This window comes from Hyla sarda, chromosome 5, assembly GCF_029499605.1.
Source record: "Hyla sarda isolate aHylSar1 chromosome 5, aHylSar1.hap1, whole genome shotgun sequence".
NCBI lineage: Eukaryota > Metazoa > Chordata > Amphibia > Anura > Hylidae > Hyla > Hyla sarda.
The window spans coordinates 137,033,448-137,058,884 of record NC_079193.1 but is presented as its reverse complement, the minus strand read 5'-3'; the positions used below and the strand labels follow the sequence as shown (position 1 = coordinate 137,058,884).

At 41.9% G+C, this 25,437-nt stretch overlaps 1 protein-coding gene and 1 long non-coding RNA gene across 3 annotated transcripts in view; one reads left to right on the top strand and one right to left on the bottom strand.

Moving 5' to 3' along the window:
• ITGA9 (integrin subunit alpha 9) overlaps nucleotides 1–25,437 on the top strand; it is a 519,026-nt gene that overhangs the window by 125,233 nt on the left and 368,356 nt on the right. For both annotated transcript variants that reach the window (XM_056520347.1, XM_056520346.1), the window contains exons 6-9: nucleotides 10,800–10,929; nucleotides 14,034–14,119; nucleotides 17,864–17,932; nucleotides 24,896–25,033. In XM_056520347.1, coding sequence (XP_056376322.1) covers nucleotides 10,800–10,929; nucleotides 14,034–14,119; nucleotides 17,864–17,932; nucleotides 24,896–25,033 — 423 coding nt within the window. The remainder of the gene's footprint in view (nucleotides 1–10,799; nucleotides 10,930–14,033; nucleotides 14,120–17,863; nucleotides 17,933–24,895; nucleotides 25,034–25,437) is intronic.
• Nucleotides 10,909–25,209, bottom strand: LOC130273470 (uncharacterized). Its single transcript, XR_008844004.1, has 3 exons — nucleotides 25,125–25,209; nucleotides 24,908–25,010; nucleotides 10,909–11,003 (listed from the first exon to the last, which is right to left on the bottom strand). It is a non-coding gene; the product is annotated as an uncharacterized LOC130273470 (long non-coding RNA).

Below are 25,437 nucleotides of genomic sequence, written 5' to 3'. Positions count from 1 at the left end.
GGAGCCAACCGAGCCCAGGGGAGACCACGTGCTTAGTGGCAGCCTACCTTTCCGGGAGGTAGTGGAACAGGGGTTCCTGGAGACGGTGGCAGTAGCAGTCAATTAGTGCGGACTGTTGGTGGGAAAATCAGCTACTCGTGGTGTGGCAGTTTTTCATCAAGCATCCGGAGGAGGTTCACATAGCCACATGCAAGATATGTCGGCAGAATGTGAAGCGTGGCCAGGGTCAACATATGCTTCGCCACCATAAAGCGGCCTGGGAGAACTGTGGCTCCGATGTAGTGGTCCAGCCTGCTGCATCACCCAGTGGCACGCCGCTCCCTCTTTCAGCCAGACGAGGCTCCACCACCTCAGCCGAAGGGAGCTGTGTGTCATACCCTCCTTCTGTCGCTCCAGATGCTCCTCCTACTTTTAGTCAGCCATTCCGCCAACAATCCATCGACGAAGCCATGTCCAAGAGACAACACTATGCGCCCACGCATCCAATGGCGCAGAAGCTGAATGTGCTCCTGTCTAAGTTGCTGGTGCTGCAGTCCCTCCCTTTCCAAGTGGTGGACTCTGCATCTTTCAGAGAACTGATGGCTTGTGCGAGCCGAGGTGGAGAGTGCCAAGCCCTCATTTCTTTGCGAAGAAGGCAGTACCAGCCCTGCACAATTTTGTGGAAGAGACGGTGGTCCAGTCCTTCAGCCTGTCGGTGTGTACCAAAGTGCACGGAAGCGCCGACCTCTGGAGCTGTAACTACGGTCAGGGACAATACATGTCCTTTACGGCTCATTGGGTGAATGTGGTTCCTGCACAGCCACAACCCCAACTTGGACAGGTCATGCTGCTTCATCCTCCACGTTCTGGTTCTGTGACAGTGTGCGACTCCGCCTCCTCATCCTCCACCATGTCCTCAGCCTTCTATGCCCAGACAAGTCTCAGTGGCCCTTCGGCATACCATGTGTTTGCCTTGGCGAAAAGAGTCACACAGGGGAGGAATGGCAAAAAGTAATTCATAAAGAAATCAGAGCATAGCTTACTCCACGAAAACTGGAAATGGAAACCATGGTGACTGTCAACGGGAAGAACATCTTGCCTGCGGGAAGGCTGAGCCATGCGCCCTGCATGGCACACGTGTTCAATCTGGTTGTGAAGCAGTTCCTGAAGTGTTCCCCCCATTTGAAAGTCATCCTAAGAATGGGAACGAAACTGTCACGATGCCGGCTGGCAGGTAGTGGATCCTCTGTGCCAGAGAGGGATTGGCGTGGACCGTGCTAGTGGACCGGTTCTAAGCCACTACTGGTTTTCACCAGAGCCCGCCGCAAAGCGGGATGGTCTTGCTGCGGCGGTAGTGACCAGGTCGTATCCACTAGCAACGGCTCACCTCTCTGGCTGCTGAAGATAGGCGCGGTACAAGGGAGTAGGCAAAAGCAAGGTCGGACGTAGCAGAAGGTCGGGGCAGGCAGCAAGGATCGTAGTCAGGGGCAACGGCAGAAGGTCTGGAATCACAGGCAAGGAACACACAAGGAACGCTTTCACTGGCACTAAGGCAACAAGATCCGGCGAGGGAGTGAAGGGGAAGTGAGGTGATATAGGGGAGTGCACAGGTGTAAAGACTAATTGGAACCACTGCGCCAATCAGCGGCGCAGTGGCCCTTTAAATCGCAGAGACCCGGCGCGCGCGCGCCCTAGGGAGCGGGGCCGCGCGCGCCGGGACAGAACAGACGGAGAGCGAGTCAGGTAGGGGAGCCGGGGTGCGCATCGCGAGCGGGCGCTACCCGCATCGCGAATCGCATCCCGGCTGGCAGCGGAATCGCAGCGCCCCGGGTCAGAGGACGTGACCGGAGCGCTGCCGCGGGGAGAGTGAAGCGAGCGCTCCGGGGAGGAGCGGGGACCCGGAGCGCTCGGCGTAACAGAAACTTTGCATGCACTTCCGCCACTCGTACACCGCAAAGCACGCCCTCCTTGAGCGGCAGCGGCAGAATGTTATCCCACAACAAAGTCTGATTTGTGACATTGCCACACGTTGGAATTCCATCCTCCATATGTTGGACCGACTGTACGAACAGAGAAGAGCCATCACCGATTTCTTGATAATAGGGGAACTTCCCTGTGTAACTTCTGTCATTGTGCTGCCATGTGATATGTGACTCCTTGTTAGATTTGGTCCTTTGTACCCACACACCGGGGCCCGGGACACTAAAACTTGGGAGTTAAAAGTAAAATTTCAAAACCCTCAATTTCAGTTTAAAAATCATAAATTTCAATGGTCTCCTCTTGCTTCTGCCAACTCCAGGCTGTGCCATTCAGACACTATATGGTCTCCTCATGCTTCAGCCAACTCCAGGCTGTGTCATTCAGACAATATATGGTTTACTGATGCTGCTGGGCCTGGGTCTGGGAATACAAATTTTGTTATGGTAGCACTAGCTACCCAAAATCTTCGGTTAAAAATTCAGAATTCATCTTTTAATCTTAGGGATTGTGAAGCCCTAGTGTCTACTAATGCTGCTGCCAACTGCTGGCTGTGCCATTCAGACACTGTATGGTCTCCTCATGCTTCAGCCACCTCCAGGCTGTGTAATTCCGCCACTATATGATATCCATATAATGACTGTGTATTGTAGGAAACATGTGGGTATCCTTGAGTTACTCTCCCAGCATTATTTCCATGTTGATACCAAACCAGTAATAAAAGGAATATTGCCAAGGACTAGGGAACTGTGGATACAGGGAACTGTGGATACTGACCACCGGCTGTTGGAATTAACTGACTATCCCAGGTGGTACCATTTTGAAGTTCCTCAGTTCCAGAAGGCTTTAAGTCGTTAATTCTTTGTTGTGGTTCTTTAGTTGCAGAATTAAGTTGTATCATGTTTTCCTGTTCCTCCGATGAGGTATTGTCACTGGAACACACAATACTCATATTATCATCTAATGAAGGATCCTATTCTTCAGAGAACGTATGTATCATTTTATTGTTTTGAATGTCAGGTGGTATTCTGACAATTTCTGATTATAAAGGAATTTTGGAATCTGGGACACAGGTAAAAATAAGTATTTTTAAGCGTACTGTTTCAAATTTTTCTGCCCTCATAAGTGCATTCCACATACCTATATCTAAGAAGTGTACCATTTTGTACCTGTTAATCTGTCAAGAGTCTATATACTATGAAAGGACAGCTAATAGTACACACCTGCTGCTGTTCTAGACAAATACTGTTGTAAGCGAAGTGAGGCGTATTATACTCCCCTCATATAAGCAATAAGTATGTCAGGCAGAGTAGTGAAATTTCAATTTCAAAATCCTAGATTTCAATTTCAAAGTCTTAAATTTCAATTTAAAAATCATAAATTTCAATGGTCTCCTCATGCTGCTGCCAACTCCAGGCTGTGTCATTCAGCCAATATATGCTTTACTGATGCTGATGGGCCTGGGTCTGGGCGTAAACATTTTTTATGGTAGCACTAGCTACCCTTAATCTTCAATGAAAATTTCATAATTTGTCTTTTTTTTCTTAGGGATTGTAAATCCCTGGTGTCTACTCCAACTGCTGCTGCCAACTCCAGGCTGTGCCATTCAGATACTATATGGTCTCCTCATGCTTGTCATGCTTCAGCCAACTCCAGGCTGTGTCATTCAGGCAATATATGGTTTACTGATGCTGCTGGGCCATGGTCTGGGAATAAAAATGTTGTTATGGTAGCATTAGTTGCCCAAAATCTTTGGTTTCAATTTCAGAATTCATCTTTTAATCTTAGGGATTGTGAAGCCCTAGTGTCTACTCATGTTGCTGCCAACTGCTGGCTGTGCCATTCAGACACTATATGGTCTCCTCATGCTTCAGCCAACTCCAGGCTGTGTCATTCAGGCAATATATGGTTTACTGATGCTGCCGGGCCTGGGTCTGGGAATAAAAATGTTGTTATGGTAGCACTAGCCACCCAAAATCTTTGGTTTAAATTTCAGAATTCATCTTTTAATCTTAGTGATTGTGAAGCCCTAGTGTCTACTCATGTTGCTGCCAACTGCTGGCTGTGTTATGCAGACACTATATGGTCTCCTCATGCTTCAGCCAACTCCAGGCTGTGCAAGATCAGTACAGGAAAAATAGTTCTGCTTATGGCGCTGCCTTGTGGATATCACAGTCACAGAGGAGACGGTGTAAAAAAGTTACAATGTATTTATTAAACACATTTAACCTTTTTACATAGTGCAAGACGCGTTTCGAAGGATAGTTCCTTCTTTATCAATTGCTACAGAGACATACAGTGATAGAAACATATATGTGTGTTTTAGGCACCAAAACCACTGGACAGAGGTCAGGGTTACATTTGGGCGGAGCCAGAATGACACACGTTAAAATAACATTATTGTGTAACAAAAAGATATAAATCCAATATGCATAGTTGGTGTTACATGACCTATGCTAGAGGTGCATAAGAATATCAGTTTAGTGTATTAGGCAAAAAATGATTTGGTAATTGTCGCTGTTACGTCTGAGATGAGAAGCGACCAATGGAATAAATATCCCTCATTGCATCATTAGTTGTCAGGGAGAAATGCTGTCAGTGTGATGAGGTGGCGACCAATGGGAGGCCAGGGAGCAGTTAAGTCATCTGCTATTGTATGTAGGACGTGCCCGGCCGGGCTTGTCCTAGTGATGCAGAATGGAGCTGATGTTCTTCTATTCGGGAGTCGCGGGAGATATGAAATAGAGTAGTGGCCAAACAGGCTGTGAGTATGTGATGTCTTTTGGACCATTTAGAAGAACGCCGACTGATTTTTGCAGAAACAGAGTTCGGGGCGTGGTTAGGGTGTCCGGTAAGCCAATAGGATTGGATTGTGTGATGGTCTGTGGACCAATCACAGTTGTGCCTACTGTTCTTATGAACATAATAGGTGAAATGAAGATTATACAGTGTGTTCAATGTATTCATTGAATCCCATGGGAGTCCTGCTCGACTTTTGCCGATTCCAGACGGGAGACCGGCCGTCTCTGCGGGCTGCAGCCAGCGGTACCACATCTCCAACACATCCTACCCCCTGTGAGGGGGGATATGTTTGATACCAAGACTTACCAAAGGTGAGCATCATTTCAAAGGACACTCGGGTTTTCAGCCCACAGTATTACGCGAGGCGCCGTCTTCTTTTTTTCTGTCTCCTATCTCTTGCATCATTATCTGGAATCACTATTGGTGTTTCCAGCAACTGGTTGCTGCTAGCATCAGCCGGTGGATTTTAGCGACAGCGTACACTACTCCCGATTCGACTATCTACAGACAAGATGGATCTGAAAACCACAAGGATTCACAAAAGGGACATCACCTTTCGGAACCTGGTACAGCTACCACAGAATACACCTATGGAAGCTCCAGTTACCAAGAGCAACTCCGCCATCCATGACATTGAATTTAAGGTAATGCGTGGACTTTTCTTTGAATTTGAAGCGTTATCCAAGACTGAGATACAACACCAATTAGACTCTTTTTTCCTGTCCGTATACCTCTCTGAGAACATTATACCGAGAGGCCTCAGACTACGGGCAGCAGCCTCCTTTAAAGATGACCCAGATGTGCTTTCTAAATGGGACACTGCACTGCATAACTGTTCTCGCATTTTGCTTGATATATTGATTGAGAAACGTAATAACCTTGTATTTAATTTTTCTGATAAGATTGATGACTGCATATTTAAACTGTCTGAACTTAAGCATCTAAATGAATACACGGGTTGGGACAAAAACACTACCTCCAAACTGAGAAAGAGTTAGCTACTAAAAAACTCAACAAATTGAATAGAGACAGGTCTGATTATAAAAATAATAACAATAAATACAATAAATACATCAACCACAAATAACAACAATATAAAAAATAATAAACCAAAAGCCAAAACTCCAAGACACCGCCTTCCAAGCATCAAACAACCTTCCAATAACACACCCCTTGGGAACAAGAAACCTATCCCGGCACCAAGAAAATCTCTTCGGTCGATCACCACGAAGAAAAGTCCGACCAAGCCTCTAAACAAAAAAAACAATTAACAACATCCCGAAACCCATCAGGATTACGGATGATTTACTTGAAATGTACCCCCAAAACAACAATCTTTTACCCTCAGGATGTTTCTCTCCATCCAGAACCGCAACCATACCTGAAGACTCTATTTTTGAAGACTCACTCATCACTACCCACGGGAGTATCACTCCAACTCCCAACATCAACAACCCAGATTCTTCCAACCATTTCTACACACATTGCAATAACCCCGATCTTATCGCTGTAGACCAGAAGCCACCTAGGAACAGGCATACCCATTCAGAGTCTTTTTTAAGGCTTCCTCCGACTCTGGGCCAGACTCCAGATCCAACATTCTATGCACTGGAGACGGTTCATATAGCGACACCTATCCGCCCCCAGAGGACAAAAAGAAAAGGAAGAGAGGAAGAAGAGGAGGACACAAAAAGGAAAAAACTATCCCACCAATAACTACTCCCCCGATGACCTCGCTACTAGGGAGCTCAGAACTTACCACTGAAACCATAACAATCTTCAATCTCTCCAAAAGAGCTCTTAAACCAATAGAACTCAGTGTGCTATCCAAAGACTTATCTTTTTGCCCATCTAGCCGGTCGAATGACTTTGACCTCTTCCTAGACCTAAATGCATTTATCCGCAAATTAACCCTCAAAAGGCATTTTAACCTAGCCAAATCAGTACCAAATGAAGGAACTACATCAGCATCCTCAGATAATCACAAGGATGTATACCTAACTACACTTGAACCCCCGCCAATCAACACCGGGCTGAAACCGAAGTCTACCTTCTACCCCACCCACCACCGCGGAAATTTCATTGAAACATTCATGGCTGGAGTATCTAAAGATTTTGAGGACCTAGCTAAAAATACAAAAAAATGTTATGTCCAGAATCTGAATACACAACAGAAAAAAGCCATCAAAACGCTGTCTTCAGATGAATCCATCATCATCAAATCTGCAGATAAGGGCGGCGGCATAGTCATCATGGATCGTGAGCATTACATCTCCGAATCCAACTGCCTCCTTTCCGACTCATCCTTTTATGAAGTCCTAGACAAAAACCCAGCCATACCCTACTCAGAGGAATTAACCTCCCTGCTGGACAAGGGACTGAAGAATGGCATCTTGAACAAACAGGAATACAGCTACATCAAAATCAATGAACCCGACACACCTCTGTTTTACCATTTGCCTAAGGTTCATAAACACCCCACTCAACCCCCCGGACGTCCCATCATTTCCAGAATTAATTCTTTAACCTCAAATCTCTCATAATACCTCGACTTCCATCTGCAGAAATACGTGTGTAAACTTAAATCATACACCAAAGACACCAGTGATTTTATTAAATCCATCATCGACCTGCAGTGGCAAGATCACTATATCTTTCTGACAATGGATATATCCTCATTGTACACGATCATCCAACACAATCAAGGTCTATCTGCCGTATCCAACTACCTTCAAGAAGATCCCAAGATGCCGGAACCCCAAAAAGATGCCATCAATTTCATACTGAAACACAATTTCTTCCAGTTCAATGGCCGCATATTCAGGCAACACTGTGGCACAGCGATGGGGACACGATTCGCACCCAGTTTCGCAAATTTATTTATGGGTGCTTTTGAAGACCAACTACTATATCGCGATCCCCTTTACCATCATTGTATCACCTACAAAAGATACATTGACGATATTTTTATTGTATGGGATGGGACATCAGATCTCCTCAATCAATTCATCACCTCCCTTAACAATAACACTTGGAATGTCAATTTCACATCCATCCTATTTAAAAATGATGCAGAATTCCTGGACGTAATAGTATCACACAATAAGGGCAAAATCCCAACCAAAACATTCTTTAAAAGTGTGGATGTAAACAGCTACCTGGACTACACGAGTTGTCATCTAGAAAAATGGACACAAAACATCCCTTATGGACAGTATAAGAGGATCCGTCGGAACTGTACCTCCACAAAAGACTTCCAAATACAGAGCAAGATTTTGGACACAAGGTTCAAAGCTAAAGGATATCCCAAATCACTCACAACAAACAGCAAAAAGAAAGCCGGTACCTTATCTCAAGAGACCTGCCTACAACCAAAAACAACTGACCAGAAAGTAACTGGAGAGACAAACCGTTTTTCATACAACTTTCTTACCACTTTCTCTACTGACCACAAAAATATCAAGAAAATCCTAGAGGAACATTGGAAGATTCTACTCATGGATCCCTTCTTGAAAGATGTAATTCCAGCTAAACCACAAATTATCTTCCGGAAAACCAGGTCACTGAAGAATATCCTGGCCCCCAGCAAGCTCAAAACCATTAGCAAAAAACATCTCCTGACAGGTGAAGACAAAATAGTGGGAGTCTATAGATGCTGCGGCACAAACTGCAAATGCTGTGCCAACATCAAAAACCGATGTAAATAAATAACATCAAAGACTACAGGGGACACCTACAAAATAAGGAGCCGCATGTCATGCAAATCCTCATTCATAGTCTACCTCCTCGAATGCCCGTGTGGCATCCAATACATCGGAAGGAGAACACAAATGCTGAGTAGCCGAATGAACAAACACCGCTCCAATGTGAAGAACGGATACCAACTGCACAGCATATCGAGACATACAGCTTCCCACCATAACTGCAGTTTTACCGGCTTTACAGTCACCCCGATAAAAGAGATTCCCGCATCCACAAACAGAAGATACACGCAGCTATGCAGGAGGGAAAATTACTGGATATTTAAAATGAAAACTTTGACCCCCATGGGATTCAATGAATACATTGAACACACTATATAATCTTCATTTCACCTATTATGTTCATAAGAACAGTAGGCGCAACTGTGATTGGTCCACAGACCATCACACAATCCAATCCTATTGGCTTACCGGACACCCTAACCACGCCCCAAACTCTGTTTCTGCAAAAATCAGTCGGCATTCTTCTGATTGGTCCAAAAGACATCACATACTCACAGGCTGTTTGGCCGCTACTCTATTTCATATCTCCCGTGACTCCCGAATAGAAGAACATCGGCTCCAATCTGCATCACTAGGACAAGCCCGGCCGGGCACGTCCTACATGTAATAGCAGATGACGTAACTGCTCCCTGGCCTCCCATTGGTCGCCACCTCATCACACTGACAGCATTTCTCCCTGACAACTAATGACACAATAATGTTATTTTAACGTGTGTCATTCTGGCTCCGCCCAAATGTAACCCTGACCTCTGTCCAGCGGTTTTGGTGCCTAAAACACACATATATGTTTCTATCACTGTATGTCTCTGTAGCAATTGATAAAGAAGGAACTATCCTTTGAAACGCATCTTGCACACCATGTAAAAAGGTTAAATGTGTTTAATAAATACATTGTAACTTTTTTACACCGTCTCCTCCGTGACTGTGATATCCACAAGGCAGCGCCATAAGCAGAACTATTTTTCCTGTACTGATCCTGCTCGACTTTTGCCGATTCCCGACGGGAGACCGGCCATCACTGCGGGCTGCAACCAGCGGTACCACATCTCCACCACATCCTACCCCCTGTGTGGGGTGATATGTTTGATACCAAGACTTACCAAAGGTGAGCATCATTTCAAAGGGCACTCAGGTTTTCAGCCCACAGTATTACGCGAGGCGCTGTCCTCTTTTTTTCTGTCTCCTATCTCTAACTCCAGGCTGTGTCATACAGGCAATATATGGTTTACTGATGCTGCTGGGCCTGGGTCTGGGCCTACATTTTTTAATGGTAGCACTAGCTACCATAAATCTTCAATTTGAATTTCAAAATTCATCTTTTAATCTTAGGGATTGTGAAGCCCTAGTGTCTACTCATGCTGCTGCCAGCTCCATGATCTGTTATTCAGCCACTATATGGTCTCCTCATGCTGCCAACTCCTCCACGCTGTGTCATTCAGCCACTATATGGTCTCCTCATGCTTCAGCCTCATCCAAGCTGTGTCATTCAGCCACTTTATGGTCTCCTCATGCTGCAAACACCTCCACGCTGTGTCATTCAGCCACTGTATGGTCTCCTCATGCTGCCAACACCTCCACGCTGTGTCATTCAGCCACTATATGTCTCCTCATGCTTCAGCCTCATCCAAGCTGTGTCATTCAGGCACCATATGGTCTCCTCATGCTGCCAACACTTCCACGCTATGTCATTTAGCCACTATATGGTCTCCTCATGCTTCAGCCTCATCCAAGCTGTGTCATTCAGCCAATTTATGGTCTCCTCATTCTGCCAACACCTCCACGCTGTGTCATTCAGCCACCATTGGTCTCCTCATGCTGCCAACACCTCCACGCTGTATCATTCAGCCATTATATGGTCTCCTCATACTGATGCCACCTCCAGACTCATTGTGCTGCTGTGCGGCAGTGATTTTAAAAGCGATGCCTGTAATCTGCATGTCATACTGAATAACAGTATTATTTCACTACCCCAGCACACTCCATATGCGTGTGAGAAGATATAAAAGTGTTCAACACCCCATATTAAGGCTCTTTGTAGGCCAGAAATAGCTGTTTTTAATATAGATTCGCCGCAAATAAAATCGGATTGAACCAATTTTTTTCCAAAAATTTGGCGAATCGTTCGAATAACATTTTTCAAAAGTTCGCTCATCTCTAATATTAACCTCACTTCACACCATCAGCTAAAAATATGAAAACCATTATTCTACATTGTTACATTTTGTTGCCATAAATACTCAAGTATATTTACACTCTAAATTTCTTCTTTCTTTTTAGGAGCTGGTAGTTATGGGAGCACCAGGATCGTATTACTGGACAGGCACAGTTAAAGTACTGAATCTTACTGACAACACATACTTCAAGCTGAATAATGAAGCTGTCATTGCTAAAGGTTACACATATTTAGGCAAGTATCTCCTTTTTGGTTCAAGTGGATCTGTCAACCCCTCATGAGTGGCACCAGTGTCTTGTCGGGTGTCTCTATAAGAAAAGAAAAGAAAAAAAAGAAAACAGTATTTTTTATTATAATAATATTCATTATTATAGTCACATTGTAAACTTTTGATTTCTATAATTAGCATTTTGATATGGTACAGGAGAATAGTGTTGCTCTGTACTGCAGTGCTGTATACTACAATATCACACAGTGCCACATAAATTACATATTAAGTTCCTCACTGAAGCAGTTCCATAACACCTCTATATGTGTATGGGTGAGGATAACACTTATGAAGCAACATTCACAAGATTAATATGTCTTTCATATTTGAGAATGTGTTTTTAATAAGGAAAAAAAAAACTGGATTGATTAATACCATTGAAACATATACATTACCCCCAATTTCTTGCAAAAGTATTTTATGTGATAATCTTTCCTTATCTGGAGACTGATAATACTATACATCAATTGGCAGTCCTGGTTGCAGTGATGCCGCAATATGTACAGAAGGGTGTGAGAATTGTTTCAATTTATTTAACAAAGTCAAATATCCATAGTCCTATTAGATGCTGAAAGTAGGCTGAGGATTTTGTGTATCTAGACTTTTCTAAGGCATTGGATACTGTTCCACACAAAAGGATAGTACATAAAATGAGGATGCTGGGACTAAGGGAAAATATATATGTAAATCGGTTATTACCTAGCTCAGTGACAGGAAGCAGAGGGTGGGTGTCAATGGAACCTACTCTGGTTGGGTAAAAGTTACTAGTGGGGGTACCGCAGGGGTCAGTACTGGGTCCACTTCTCTTGAATATATTTATTAATGACCTTGTAGAGGGATTACAGAGTAGACTTTTTATATTGGCAGATGACACTAAACTGGTAACAGAGGGCAACAAAGATAATTAATGGTATGGGAAGATTACAGGACCAAGACAGGTTATCAAGCTTTGGGTTATTTAGGTTGAGTAAAAGACGCCTTAGGGGTAAATTAATCACAGTGTACAGATATATGAATTGACAGTACAGAGATCTTTCTAGTGATCTTTTTATACCTAGGAAGGAAATCATGACAAGGGGACATATATGACTACAGGAAAGAAGGTTTCACCATTATCACAGAGATTCTTTACTGTAAAAGCATAAAGATTATAGAACTTTCTGCCACATGATGTTGTGATTGTAATGTCTGACTTAATAAACAAGTCCAAAAGGGGCCTGGATGTTTTTTTTTTTTAAATATAATATTACTGGTCATGAATACTAGATTTATATGGATAGAATGTTGATCCAGAGAATTATTCTGATTGTAATAATGGAGTTGGGAAGGAATTTTTCTTCTGTTATGGGGCATTTGGCATCTGCCTCAGGCTAGGTTTCCACTTGTTTTCTGGGGGGCAAAAACGCCAATAAAAACGCCCATTTTGTGAAAAAAACGCTGCGCCCAAATGTTAGCTGCAAGTTAATAGTTAACTTCAAAATGCCAGATCCACTTGGTGTTTTTCAGTTTGGCGTTTTTTTAATCCTTTTGGTGTTTTTGGGCTCCTTGGCAGTTTTTAAAAAACGACCTCTTGTTGAGACGATCGCGTTTTTTGGGGAAAATCTTGGCGTTTTCCTCCCATAGAAGTCTGTGGATTTTCACTTTGGCATTTTTGCAGGCGGTTTTTATTCTTTTTTGGACTTTAGCGATCCAAAAAAGTGATGGAGATACCTTTATTATTAAAATTTCATAGGTTACCATAAAAAAATAAAATAAAAAAGATACAGTAGTGATGGAAAAAATAGTATTTAACGAAATGTATCTATTTTATAACAAAATTTTAATACATTTTTCAACAGGGATCAATTTATGTGTGCGGGTAGGGCACTAAAAATGTAGTGTGTGTGTGTGTGTGTGTTTTTCACTTTTTTAAAAACTTTTTTTGGTAGTACTGCTACTCCCAGCATGGAACACAATGTTCCATGATGGGAGTAGCAGTACCTGTACTAATTGACAGATCGCCCTGGGTCCGTTGCAATCCTTCAGTATAATTTATAGATGCGGGTGGCTGCTCTTCTATGGTCCCCTGCACTGCCGTATATATACACCTATTCATATTTCCCACAGAGAGCTGTGATTGGCCAGATGGTTCCAGTAGCCAATCACAACTCTCTGTGGGAAATATGAATAGGTGTATATATACGTCAGTGCAGGGGACCATAGAAGAGCAGCCGGCCGCATCTATACATTATACAGGAGGATCACAGCGGGTCTTAGTAGGGACACTCGCTGCGATCTGTCTATTAATGCAGGTACTACAGCTCCCAGCATGGAGCAGAATGTGCTCCATGTTGGGAGGAGTAGTGCCTGCAGTAAGGGACAGATCACAGCGGATGTCACTCCTCCTGACACCTTTGCGATCGTACTGATGTGAATGTCGGGACTCAGCTGTGGTCACGGCAACAGAGCCGGGAGAACAGCTGATGCTGAGCAGTAGATGTATGTCCTATATCTGCTGCCCAGTAAGAAGTTACAGTGAGCCTGCAATGTGTATACAGTATACACATTGCTGGCTCACTTAACCCTTTGCTGAGCTGAGCGCTATCCACCAGCCCAGTAAGGAAAGAGTTAACTTACACTTCTGTACAGTGTAGGTTAACCCCTTGGGCGGTATACACTATATACAGCTATCTATAGATAGCTGTATATACTCGTCCTCATAACTCCTCATCTCCTTAACCTCTGTGTACCGGGCGCTCAGCATCTGACCCACAGAGTGGTACCCTGAAGACAGTAAAAAACTTCCACAGGGTACAAAATTTGCTGTTTCCACACACCAGTAAAAAACAGTTTTTATGGCTTTTTTGTTGGCGTTTTTTTAGGTGTAAAAAAAAAAAACAAGTGGAAACCTAGCCTCAAGGAAGTTTTTTTTGCCCTCCTCTGGATCAACACAGTAGGGTTTTAGATTGAACTTGATGAACTCTTGTCAACCTTATAAACTATGTAATTATGTGGAAAAGCTTTGTGTTTTAGACAGTACTGCCTAATAATCTCATGTTCTGTTTAATTTTCCCTGTTTTCTACACTGCAGGATATGCGGTCACTGCTGGTCACTTTTCACAATCCACCACCATGGATATAGTAGGTGGAGCCCCCCGAGATAGTGGCATCGGAAAGGTGAGGCTTCCTTCACTATGCAACGTGCATGCGACACACTTAAAACTGCCTTTCTCACTTCCACAAAAGCGATGAACTTTAGTTTCCTTTATAACTGTTGAGTTATTATTAGATATTACGTATTGTTTGTAAGGGGCACCTGAACTGCAAGTGAAAAACAGATTGTACATTGTACAGTTGTACATTCTGGTTGTAATTTAATTTTAAATTGAAAGAAATCTCAAGCCAGCTATATTTTTGCTGATTTTAAATACTGATCTTAACAACTTGTAAGGCTAGCTCTGGGATCGTCCTGGACATTGCCACGGGACATGCTTCCTCTCAATAAATCAGCAGACAACAGTTCATGATGCAAGTCTGGCACCTTGCCAGCTTTATTTAGACAGGTTGCAGGAAAAAAGAAACATAACGACTGTCTGGTCACTGACTACACATATCAGCATGCCCTGACTACTAACTGGTGAGCTACCCTCAGCCAGTTAAACATGTGCCTCCTGCAACCTGTTACTCACAGTTCACACCAGTACTTGGACCACTTACAGCTCCGGCTGTGTGTTTCCTCAACAGGGCCCGTGTCTCCCTACAGCCAGCCTGCTGTTTCCTAGGGAGAGCCAAGATTACACTGAATCTCATCCTTATAAACACCTCCCCTCTCTGCTGCCTCATTCATTAGGCCACAAGTGGAGGTTTCTACAGGGTGAGCCAAGGAAATACACCCTTTCCTTGCCACAGTATCACAAACTCCACAAATCACATTGGGCAAAATCTGGCATGTGATAGTGCTAAGGGTGCATAAAGAATGAAAGTACCAATGCTAGAAAAAGAGCACAATACTCCACAACTGAAAGCAAATATACCATGAGTGTAACATAGACATAAGGTGACTGACCTCTTGTTTCAGCAGCATCCCCCCTGTTCCTCCCTGTATTAGCACAATGTACTGTCTGGGGAAGGTGTAATAGTATCATGTCAGCATGGCAACATTATACCTTCTCAGCCAGACATAAGTTTCTGCTTTTTTCACCCTTGTCATATCCCGTTAATAAAGGCAAGTTATACTTTGGCTCACATTGATCATAAGGACTGCAATTTAAACCCTCATTGCGCTGTGCTTGACTACATCCTGAGTCCTGATTTGATCCATAGCTTATGTCCAATGTCTCTGACCTTACCCCAGTACTTAAAGGGGTACTCCACCCCTCAACATCTTATCCCCTATCCAAAGGATAGGGGATAAGATGTCTGATCACGGGGGTTCCGCCCAGGGGCGGGACCCCCGTGATCAGACATCTTATCCCCTATCCTTTGGAAAGGGGATAAAATGTCTAGGGGTGGAGTACCCCTTTGCAAGTATATTGGACTTGCAAGTATATTGGACTTCCAGTACCTTACACCACAAGCTCCGCTCTCCATCTCCTGGTGAATGTGTCAGTCCGGCTTGCAAGCCACGGCCCATCTCACAAAGATGGGACGGGATATGGGGTCAGGCTATGAGGACGGGATATGAGGTCGGGATATGAGGTTGAGATAGAAGGACAGGATAGGAGGTTGGGATATGAGGATGGGATTTGAGGTTGAGATAGGTTGGGATATGAGGATGGGATATGAGTTCGAGATATGAGGACAGGATTGGAGGTCGGGATAGGAAGTCAGGATAGGAGGTCGAGATATAAGGACAGGATATGAGGGCGGGATGAGGTCGAGATAGGAAGACGTGATAGGAGGTCGGGATATGTGGAAGGGATATGGGGACAGGATATGAGGTTGAGATAGGAGGTCGGTATAAGAGGTTGAGATATGAGGATGGTATAGGAGGTTGGGATATGAGGACAGGATATGAGGATGGGATAGGAGGTCGGAATATGAGGTTGAGATATGAGGACGGTATAGGAGGTCAGGATATGAGGTTGAGATATGAGGACGGGAAATGAGGATGGGATATAAGGTTGAGATTTGAGGACGGGATATGGGGACGGGATATTAAGTCAAAAACTTAGCTAATATATATATATATATATATATATATATGAAATGTTATGTTTCTTGGAGCTACAAATAATTTGATAATGATTTTAAAATTACATCAGTAACCTTTAATGGCTGATATTGGTATGCTGCTCTCACCAGCAACCACTATGAAATTTCCTAGTGACAGTGGAATGGTTTGCTTCTGGCTATATTGACATGCTTTATCAGTATGGCGTATCACTTCTCCATCTCCACTATCATAATATGTAAAGGCACAGTTTCCTGCCTAAGCTACCCACTGCTAATTATAACCCACTTCTTTAGCCTCCCCTATGTTTTGCTGTGCCAAGGGCTAAGAGGGTTTTTTTCTTCTTTTTCTCCCCTTCTCCTCCAGATCCCTAAGTTCCCCCAAGACCACTTTGTCCTCCTCCCCCAGACCACTCTGCCCTTCCCCCCTTCGTTCTCTTCCTACATACTCCTCTACTCCTCCCCACAATCTCCACTCTCCTCCTTCTCCTTACTCCCTCCCAACCCCAACCCCTCTGTCCTCCCACCACATCTCCTCAGATCCCAGCAAAGAGTGAGGCTCCACATGGTTCCTGTCCCACTTTGGAGCTAAGTAGCCTGGGCAAGGACACATCCATGAAGTCAAGGATGTGCCTGTCCCAGCTTATTGTACTTGTGTCATAGGGCCGGGGATCAATTCCTAGGGAGGTCCACCCATCGTGTGTGCTCCTGGCTTGATTTGTACATGTGGGTATTGCTCTGTATTTGAGTATGTTTGGCATGAGCTGGCACTTGCACTTTAAATCTCTGGGGGAGATTTATCAAAACCTGTCCAGAGGAAAAGTTGCTGAGTTGCCCATAACAACCAATCAGCATGCTTCTTTAATTTTTCATAGGCCTGTTCAAAAATGAAAGAAGAAATCTGATTGGTTGCTATGGGCAATGGAGCAGCTTTTCCTCTGGACGGGTTTTGATAACTCTCCCCCTATATGCACAACCTGTACCCTTATAGCAAAGAATGCAGAGTATTTTCAGCTCACCTCCTTTCTGGTCTTGCCTGGATCCAAGCTTGGCCACACTTCATACGAATGAGTAAAGAAAATTAGGTAGGCGATCCAGCAATTCTGTGTAAAATTTTAGACTTTATTCCAAATGGTCAAACATATGAGACAACACTTCACCTAGTCGGTAACACACCCGCAATGGATGCGTTTCCAAAGCATGTGCGTTCTTGATCAGCTGATCAAGATCGCGCATGCGTTCGAATAGCGTCCATTCTGTGTGTGTTGCCGAATAGGTGAAGTTTTGTCTCATATGTTTTACCGTTTGGAATAAAGTCTACAATTTTACACGGAATTGCTGGACAACCTGTACCCTTGACATTGTATGGAGGCATTTACCTTGAGTAGTAAGGCCCCTTATATCTGTTTGCTAAAAGCTGTTATCATCATTTTAGCATCCCATGCCGTCCATTTATCAGTTGCTGCTATCTCTATTTTATGTATGAATTTTATATGTATGTAATTTATTTTTGGATTATAATTAGTACAAAATAAATAGTCATATCATCAACGCCAGTGTTCTACATTTTACATCTTCTAAAAACCCTTATACTAGATACCTCTGCTTAGTTGTTCTACAGTATTTTGGGATACAAAACAATGCTTTCATGTTATTAATGTCAGCCTTTAGAACAAGGGAAAAAATAATAGATATGCTACGGGTGCATTTGATGCCAAGAAATCTCCATCTCATTTGACTTTTTTTTAGGTCTATATCTTTAGATCAGATAAGCCATCTGGATCACTTGTTAGGATTTTTCAAGCATTGGGCAAAAAGGTGAGTTTTCAGGTTATTTTACATTTCTTCTACAATCATGTATATCAATAATAATTTTGGTTGAATTCCTGTGTATTGCTGACCCGATGTGTGATACAACATCATGCCTGGACTGGCATTCTGCTATATAACTGGCCATACATATTTCATTTTAATTCAGGCTGGGTTGGCCAGACATTCCCTGAGGAAGCCTATTGGCAAAACAACGTTGGGGTGGTGTCCTGGAGTGGGGTATGACGTCCGCATGGTTCATCTTATGCCTGCTACTAGTTTGATATACTTTGAGGCGTTTGTTTACAGGATTAGTTGGACTGGCTGTGGTTTGCAGTGCATCAGTCCAAGAATTCCTGTTGTTGTTACCAACCGATTAGCACTTTATAACTGAACCTTTTAGCTTACCTGCGGGCCTCTTTATTTTTGGGCTAGTGTGTATTTTTCTTTTATTCTGTGTGTATACTTTTACATTGATATGTGTGCTAGTATTTATTTTATACAGCCAGTACTATTTTATGTATGTATACACAGGATTGGAGTTTATCTTCTTGCTTGATATATCCGATGTTTGCACCATATTCCCATTTCTATACCCTTACAATTGGATACCTCAGTAGTCTGTCTGTTCCTGTTCCTTTTAATTGTTTTTAATTTCTCACTTTTTGATAATAAAGATTGTACACTGCTTTACATTATTTTTGATCTCGGTGTGACTTTTTGGATATTCTTTGATATTTACCTACACCTGAGACATGTTCTAAATTGATTTATACTGATTGAGCCCTTTCTTTTTGGTTTATCAATGATCTAATGTGTATAAGAGTAGCTGACAGTTTTTCAGTGACAGATGTTGGAGGAAAGAAGGATAAAGTATGTTGGATTTGAACATTCCTGGCAACTGTATTATACCTTTCCCCATTACAGTGAACTTGCATACGCTGCCAAAACAGCACTCATACAATGGCCAGCTAATTTGTATGGACAGGCCAGATAATATGTATGGACAGTTTATCCGTGTGTGAGAAAATTAATATACAACACCTTTGGGTATCATTATTCTTGCACACAGTTGCTTTCATATTTTTTGGACTATTTTGTGACAATTCATGGAGCAGGTAGATTGAAAAGGTAAAACTTCTGTTTAATAAATACATTGGTCATGGAGGTAAGGGTTGTGTGGAATTTTTATGCATACTTTGGGGGTACTACTGTACTAATGAAAACTATTTGATGTTGTTTTTTTCTCCCATATGCTGTATGTCTCTGGTAAGACAAGTGACTTAGCAGCTTACCTGTAAGGGTATGTTCACACTGGCAAACCCTTCATTGTTTTTTGACAAGGAAAGTTGATATCCATGTCACTCACATTTACTTTAATGGGAGATGGGGACTGAGCCAAAAAGAAGTGACATGTCAGTTGTTTCCATACAGTTATACTCTGAAGCTTCCATTGGAATCAATTGGAGCTTCATGGCTGGCCCTCCTGGTGCTGAGCAGAGATCAGAGGTGTGGTACAGCACATGTTCATAGGTTTTCCCCATGAACATACCCTGACTGTATTACTTATTTTAGTTACACTACAAATACAGGGTTATTCATGAAATGAAATGAAAATACACTACAGTGGGGCAAAACAAGTATTTAGTCAGCAACCAATTGTGCACGTTCTCCCACTTAAAAAAAGATGAGAGAGCCCTGTAATTTTCATCATAGGTATACCTCAACTATGAGAGATATAATGAGAAAAAAAAAATCCATAAAATCACTGTCAGAACCTATAGGGTTAAAAGGTTCTGACAGGTTCTTTGTTGTTGTTTGTTGCTGGATTTTGACCGACTGTCTGACTGGTCAGCTGACCTTGATTGGAGCACCTGTTCTGGCCCCATATTAGCTGACAGTCTACTTCCAGTCAGTGCCTGCTATAGAGCTCAGTTTGTACTCTAGCTAGCTATCATCTGTATTTGTTATATCTGGCTTTTTGAACCTTTGGCTCCTCTCTCTGACTATTCTCTCTGGTATTAGCGATTTTGTACTGTGACATCTCCTGGCTTCAGATGTGGATAGTTGACATTGGACTTATTGTGTTAGTGTTTACTCTTTCTTTGTTAGTCTGTCTGTTATCCTACTGTCCCCGGACCTAAGTCTGTGTCATTGTAGTTTATTATTTTGACAAATACGCCTCTCATGTATATAGGAAGGGACTGTCTTCGTGGTTGTTGACCTGTTATTTAGGACAGGTACGCAAGTAGGCAGGGACAGGGGGAGTGGGCGAGAATAGTGTGCATTCCTTCCCTGTCCATTCCTGACAATCAGATTTTTAAAGAATTTATTTGCAAATTATGGTGGAAAATAAGTATTTGGTCAATAACAAAAGTTAATCTCTATACTTTGTTATATACCCTTTGTTGGCAATGACAGAGGTCAAACATTTTCTGTAAGCCTTCACAAGGTTTTCACACACTGTTGCTGGTATTTTGGCCCATTCTTCCATGCAGATCTCCTCTAGAGCAGTGATGTTTTGGTGCTGTCACTGGGCAACACAAACTTTAACCTACCTCCAAAGGTTTTCTATGGGGTTGAGATCTGGAGACTGGCTAGGCCACTCCAGGACCTTGAAATGCTTCTTATGAAGCCACTCCTTCATTGCCCGGGTGGTGTGTTTGGGATCATTGTCATGCTGAAAGAGCCAGCCACGTTTCATCTTCAATGCCGGCGTAGTGTGTTACTGATGGTAGCCTTTGTTACTTTGGTCCCATCTCTCTGCAGGTCATTCACTAGGTCCCCATGTTTGGTTCTGGGATTTTTGCTCATCGTTCTTGTGATCATTTTGACACCACGGGGGTGAGATCTTGCGTGGAGCCCCAGATCGAGGGAGATTATCAGTGGCCTTTTATGTCTTCCATTTTCTAATAATTGCTCCCATAGTTGATTTGTTCACACCAAGTTGCTTGCCTATTGCAGATTAAAAGGGTACTCCGGTGAAAACCTTTTTTCTTTTAAATCAACTGGTGCCATAAAGTTAAACAGATTTGTAAATTACTTCTATTAAAAAATCTTAATCCTTCCTGTACTTATTAGCTGCTGAATACTACAGAGGAGATTCTGATGACATCATGACCACAGTGCTCTCTGCTGACATCTCTGTCTATTTTAGCAAATATATGGTTAGGGCAGCACAGTGGCTCAGTGGTTAGCACTGTTACCTTGCAGCACTGGGGTTATGGGTTCAAATCCCACTAAGGACAACATCTACAAATAGGTGTAAGTGCTATATAAATTAAGAGTTATTATTATTATGATAATGTCAGCAGAGAGCACTGTGGTCGTGATGTCAGCAGAGAGCACAGTGTTCCAAAAATAAAATTATTTCCTCTGTAGTATTCAGCAGCTAATAAGTACAGGAAGGATTAAGATTTTTTTAATAGAAGTAATTTACAAATCTGTTTAAGTTTCTGGGACCAGTTGATTTAAAAGAAAAAAGTTTTTCACCGGAGTACCCCTTTATGTCTTCCCAGCCTGGTGCAGGTCTACAATTTTGTTTCTGGTGTCCTTCGACAGCTCTTTGGTCTTGGCCGTAGTGGAGTTTGGAGTGTGACTGTTTGAGGTTGTGGACAGGTGTCTTTTATACTGATAACAAGTTCAAATAGGTGCCATTAATACAGGTAATGAGTCGAGGACAGAGGAGACTCTTAAAGAAGAAGTTACAGGTCTGTGAGAGCCAGAAATCTTGCTTGTTTGTTTGTGACCAAATACTTATTTTCCACCATAATTTGCATATAAATTATTTAAAAATCAGACAATGTGACTTTATGGATTTTTTTCTCATTACGTCTCTCATGGATGAGGTATACCTATGATGAAAATTACAGGCCTCTCTCATCTTTTTAAGTGGGAGAACTTGCACAAAAGGTGGCTGACTAAATACTTTTTTGCCCCACTGTATATGTGGAGCTCAAGGATAAATGGACAAAAAATAAATCCAATATAGTTATTAAAACACATATACCGGTCAGCATATCATATGGAGCTGTCACTGACTGGTATATGGATTTATATATTTTTTGTCCATTTATCCTTGAGCTCCACATATAGTGTATTTTCAGTTTATTTTTCTCCTTGGGGTATGGAGTGAATGTGGATTGCTCAGACTAGGTGATTATAATTGGAATGAGCCTTATCTGCTACTATATTTTCTTTTTCATGAAAGGGGTTGTCCAGTTTAAACTTTTCATATACCTTGTTAGGAAATTGTGAAGTAATAGAGGGGTGTCTTGCTCTAGTTGCCAAAGTGGACAGCATCTTCAAAGAATGTCTCTTTCTGTATAGAAGTTGTTCTGTTCTGAATAACGTAGACAAACCATTGATTTCATCATTTGTACTGTGTAAGGAAAATTTCACAAGAGCAAAATGGGTTCAGAAATGAGCATATATACACTTGTCGGGAAATACCTGTAGTGGTGCTGCGGGGATTTTGAACACTTGCTGCCAAGTTTACCCACAGATAGCAGCTGATCTCTTGGATCATAGCAAGGAAACTTTTGTAATCTGCTTATTGTCCAGGGATCCTTCTAGCACATTGAAATTGTTCAAAACAAAGAACCCCTTTAAAGCAGATATTTAGATTGGTGTATCCCAGCCTAAAATCTTCCAAGCTTGCAGTGGGTTGTCTGTACCACTTAAAGGGGTACTCCGGTGGAAAACTTAATTTTTTTTTAAATCAACTGGTGGCAGAAAGTTAAACAGATTTGTAAATTACTTTTTTTTTTAAATCCTACTGAATACTACAGAGGAAATTATTTTCTTTTTGGAACACAGAGATCTCTGCTGACATCATGAGCACAGTGCTCTCTACTGACATCTCTGTCCATTTTAGGAACTGACCAGAGCAGTATATGTTTGCTATGGGGATTTTCTCCTACTCTGGACAGTTTTTAAAATGGACATAGGTGTCAGCAGAGAGCACTGTGCTCGTGATTCAGCAGAGAGCTCTGTGTTCCAAAAAGAAAATAATTTCCCCTGTAGTATTCAGCAGCTAATAAGTACTGGATGGATTAAGATTTTTTTATAGAAGGAATTTACAAATCTGTTTAATTTTACTCAGAAAACTCGAAAAGGGGAGTGGTTTTAGGGGAAAGGGGTGTGGTCACTGAAAAGGGGGCGTGTCCCTGACATTTTCACAAAAAAACATATTTATTAAGGTTTCCACAGAAAATTTTGTGGATTTGAGCTGAGAAAAACCCGAAAGATCAGAACTTGTGTAAACAAATCAAAATGTAGGGAAAAACAATTATAGGGAATTAAAACCGACAAAGAAAACTACACTCCTCTCTTAGTAAATCAGGGCCAATGTGTCTTATATTTTCAAAATATATTTTTGAAAATATATATTTTCTAAATAGTATTATGATTATTCATCATAACACTATTATACACTATGTATAATACTATGATGTTTAAAACTATGATCATTTCAGTGACATAAGCATTTTACTTGAGGGCAGGTACTACCCTAATAAATATTGCCATTCAAGTGAGCTGCCTCCTAAAGTGTTATCTATTTTATTACACTCTGCTGCTCTTAACCTCATGACTATTAAATTGTTGAATTATGTTACAAGATCAATGTCACTAATATGTAATTGGGCTCATTGATCACTGTCAAGTGGACATTAACATGACTATGGGCAGTTATTGAATATGCTAAACCAGGCCATTAAATAGATTAGTGAAGTGTCCTGTTGTAATTGCTGAAGAACAATGTTTGTAGTAGAGCTTTAGTGGGAAGTGTGCTTACTACTGGATGGCATGATGATATATATATATATTGCTATAAAATGTAATCCCTCCGCAGCAGTCATTAAGCTCAGCACCTGTAAAAGACAAGCTTGGAACATGATATAAATGCTCTGTACATACATCAATATATATTAAAAATTGCATGTAACCCAGTAAAGGACTACATACACGACAGTATACACAAATGTTGTATCTCTCTTTTGTTTTTGATACTTTTGGAGTGACTGTAGGATGAACATCAGCCAATAGGTACTCCAGTTTGCAGAACTTATGTAACATGCATCACATAACGCGATGAAGAAGTGCTTTAAAATGTCCTTTAATGCCACTTAGAAGCCTTAATAAATAAGTTGCATATGATACAAAGCAACGCTCTTTTGCTACACAGTCCTTTTTGCTACACAGTCCTTCTATTGGTTCTCCTGGTTCTCCTGTTTCACCAATATCTACTTTCTTTTGCGCAAGTGGTGGCCCTACAGAGGCCAAAAATAAAAAAAACAGGCTCAAAAGGCCTGAAAATGAGCCTTAAAAAAACAAATGTGTACATACCCTTACAATGTGATGAGATCAACCGTGATATAGACTATTGAAGAAAAAAGTGTAATAAGTATTATTCACTATGCCAAACCAGACAAACAATTCAATCGGTCTGGCTTCAAGGAGAACGCCGGCTCCACGTGGCGCAGGATACAAAAGGAATGGAGATCAGATAAAATTGCGGTAGTTTATTTCCCAAGATGCAACGCGTTTCGCTTCGGGAAAGCAGCTTTCCCGCAGCGAAACACGTTGCATCTTGGAAAATAAACGACCTCGATTTTATCTGATCTCCATTCCTTTTGTATCCTGCGCCACGTGGAGCCGGCGTTCTCCTTGAAGCCAGACCGATTGAATACCTTGCCTATCCGGAGGGCTGCGGATACACTACCTCTTGATGAGCTTACCATTGTTGTGTATGATGTTACACAACCAAATCTGGTGAGCTGCTGTCTTATTTCATTTTTATACTGAGTACCTCTCTTTTATCACACCAAGAAGCACTCTCCCTTTTCTCCCCTTTGAACCAGACAAACAAACAAGCTTGTTATCTTTAATCTTATTCTCATAACTAAATGCAGAAAATCTTTACATGGGCAGAAATACTGAATGCTTTGTTATGACTCAACTTGGTTACAGATGGGCTCTTACTTTGGCTCCTCCTTATGTGCAGTTGATCTGAACACTGATGGCCTATCAGACCTCTTGGTTGGGGCACCCATGTACTCCGAGGTTAGAGATGAAGGACAAGTTACTGTGTACATAAACAGAGGAAATGTAAGTATATCTTGTGAGACAAGTCTTTACTTTGAAATAAATATTTGTCCAGTATACTATATAATATGTGTCTTGCATATAAAAGTTTTACCATCTGTCAGTTATACTGAAACGTGTCTCATCTCAATGACCACAAGTCATCAAATAAGCATTTCCGTCTGCAATCTGCAATTCAGGAGTCTACGAAAGAAGAAAGGAAACAACAGAAATACCTAAGGAATTACTGCATAGAATTTTTATTTTAATATTAGATTTTAATATATGAAAGGAAATAAAATGGTCCAACTAAGTTACAGTGGTCTCACATTACAACATTTTCATCCTGATTTCTCCTCAGTCATTATAACTTGAAACTATTTTAATGTATATGTATAACGAAATGTATATTTTTTAGCAATTATTTC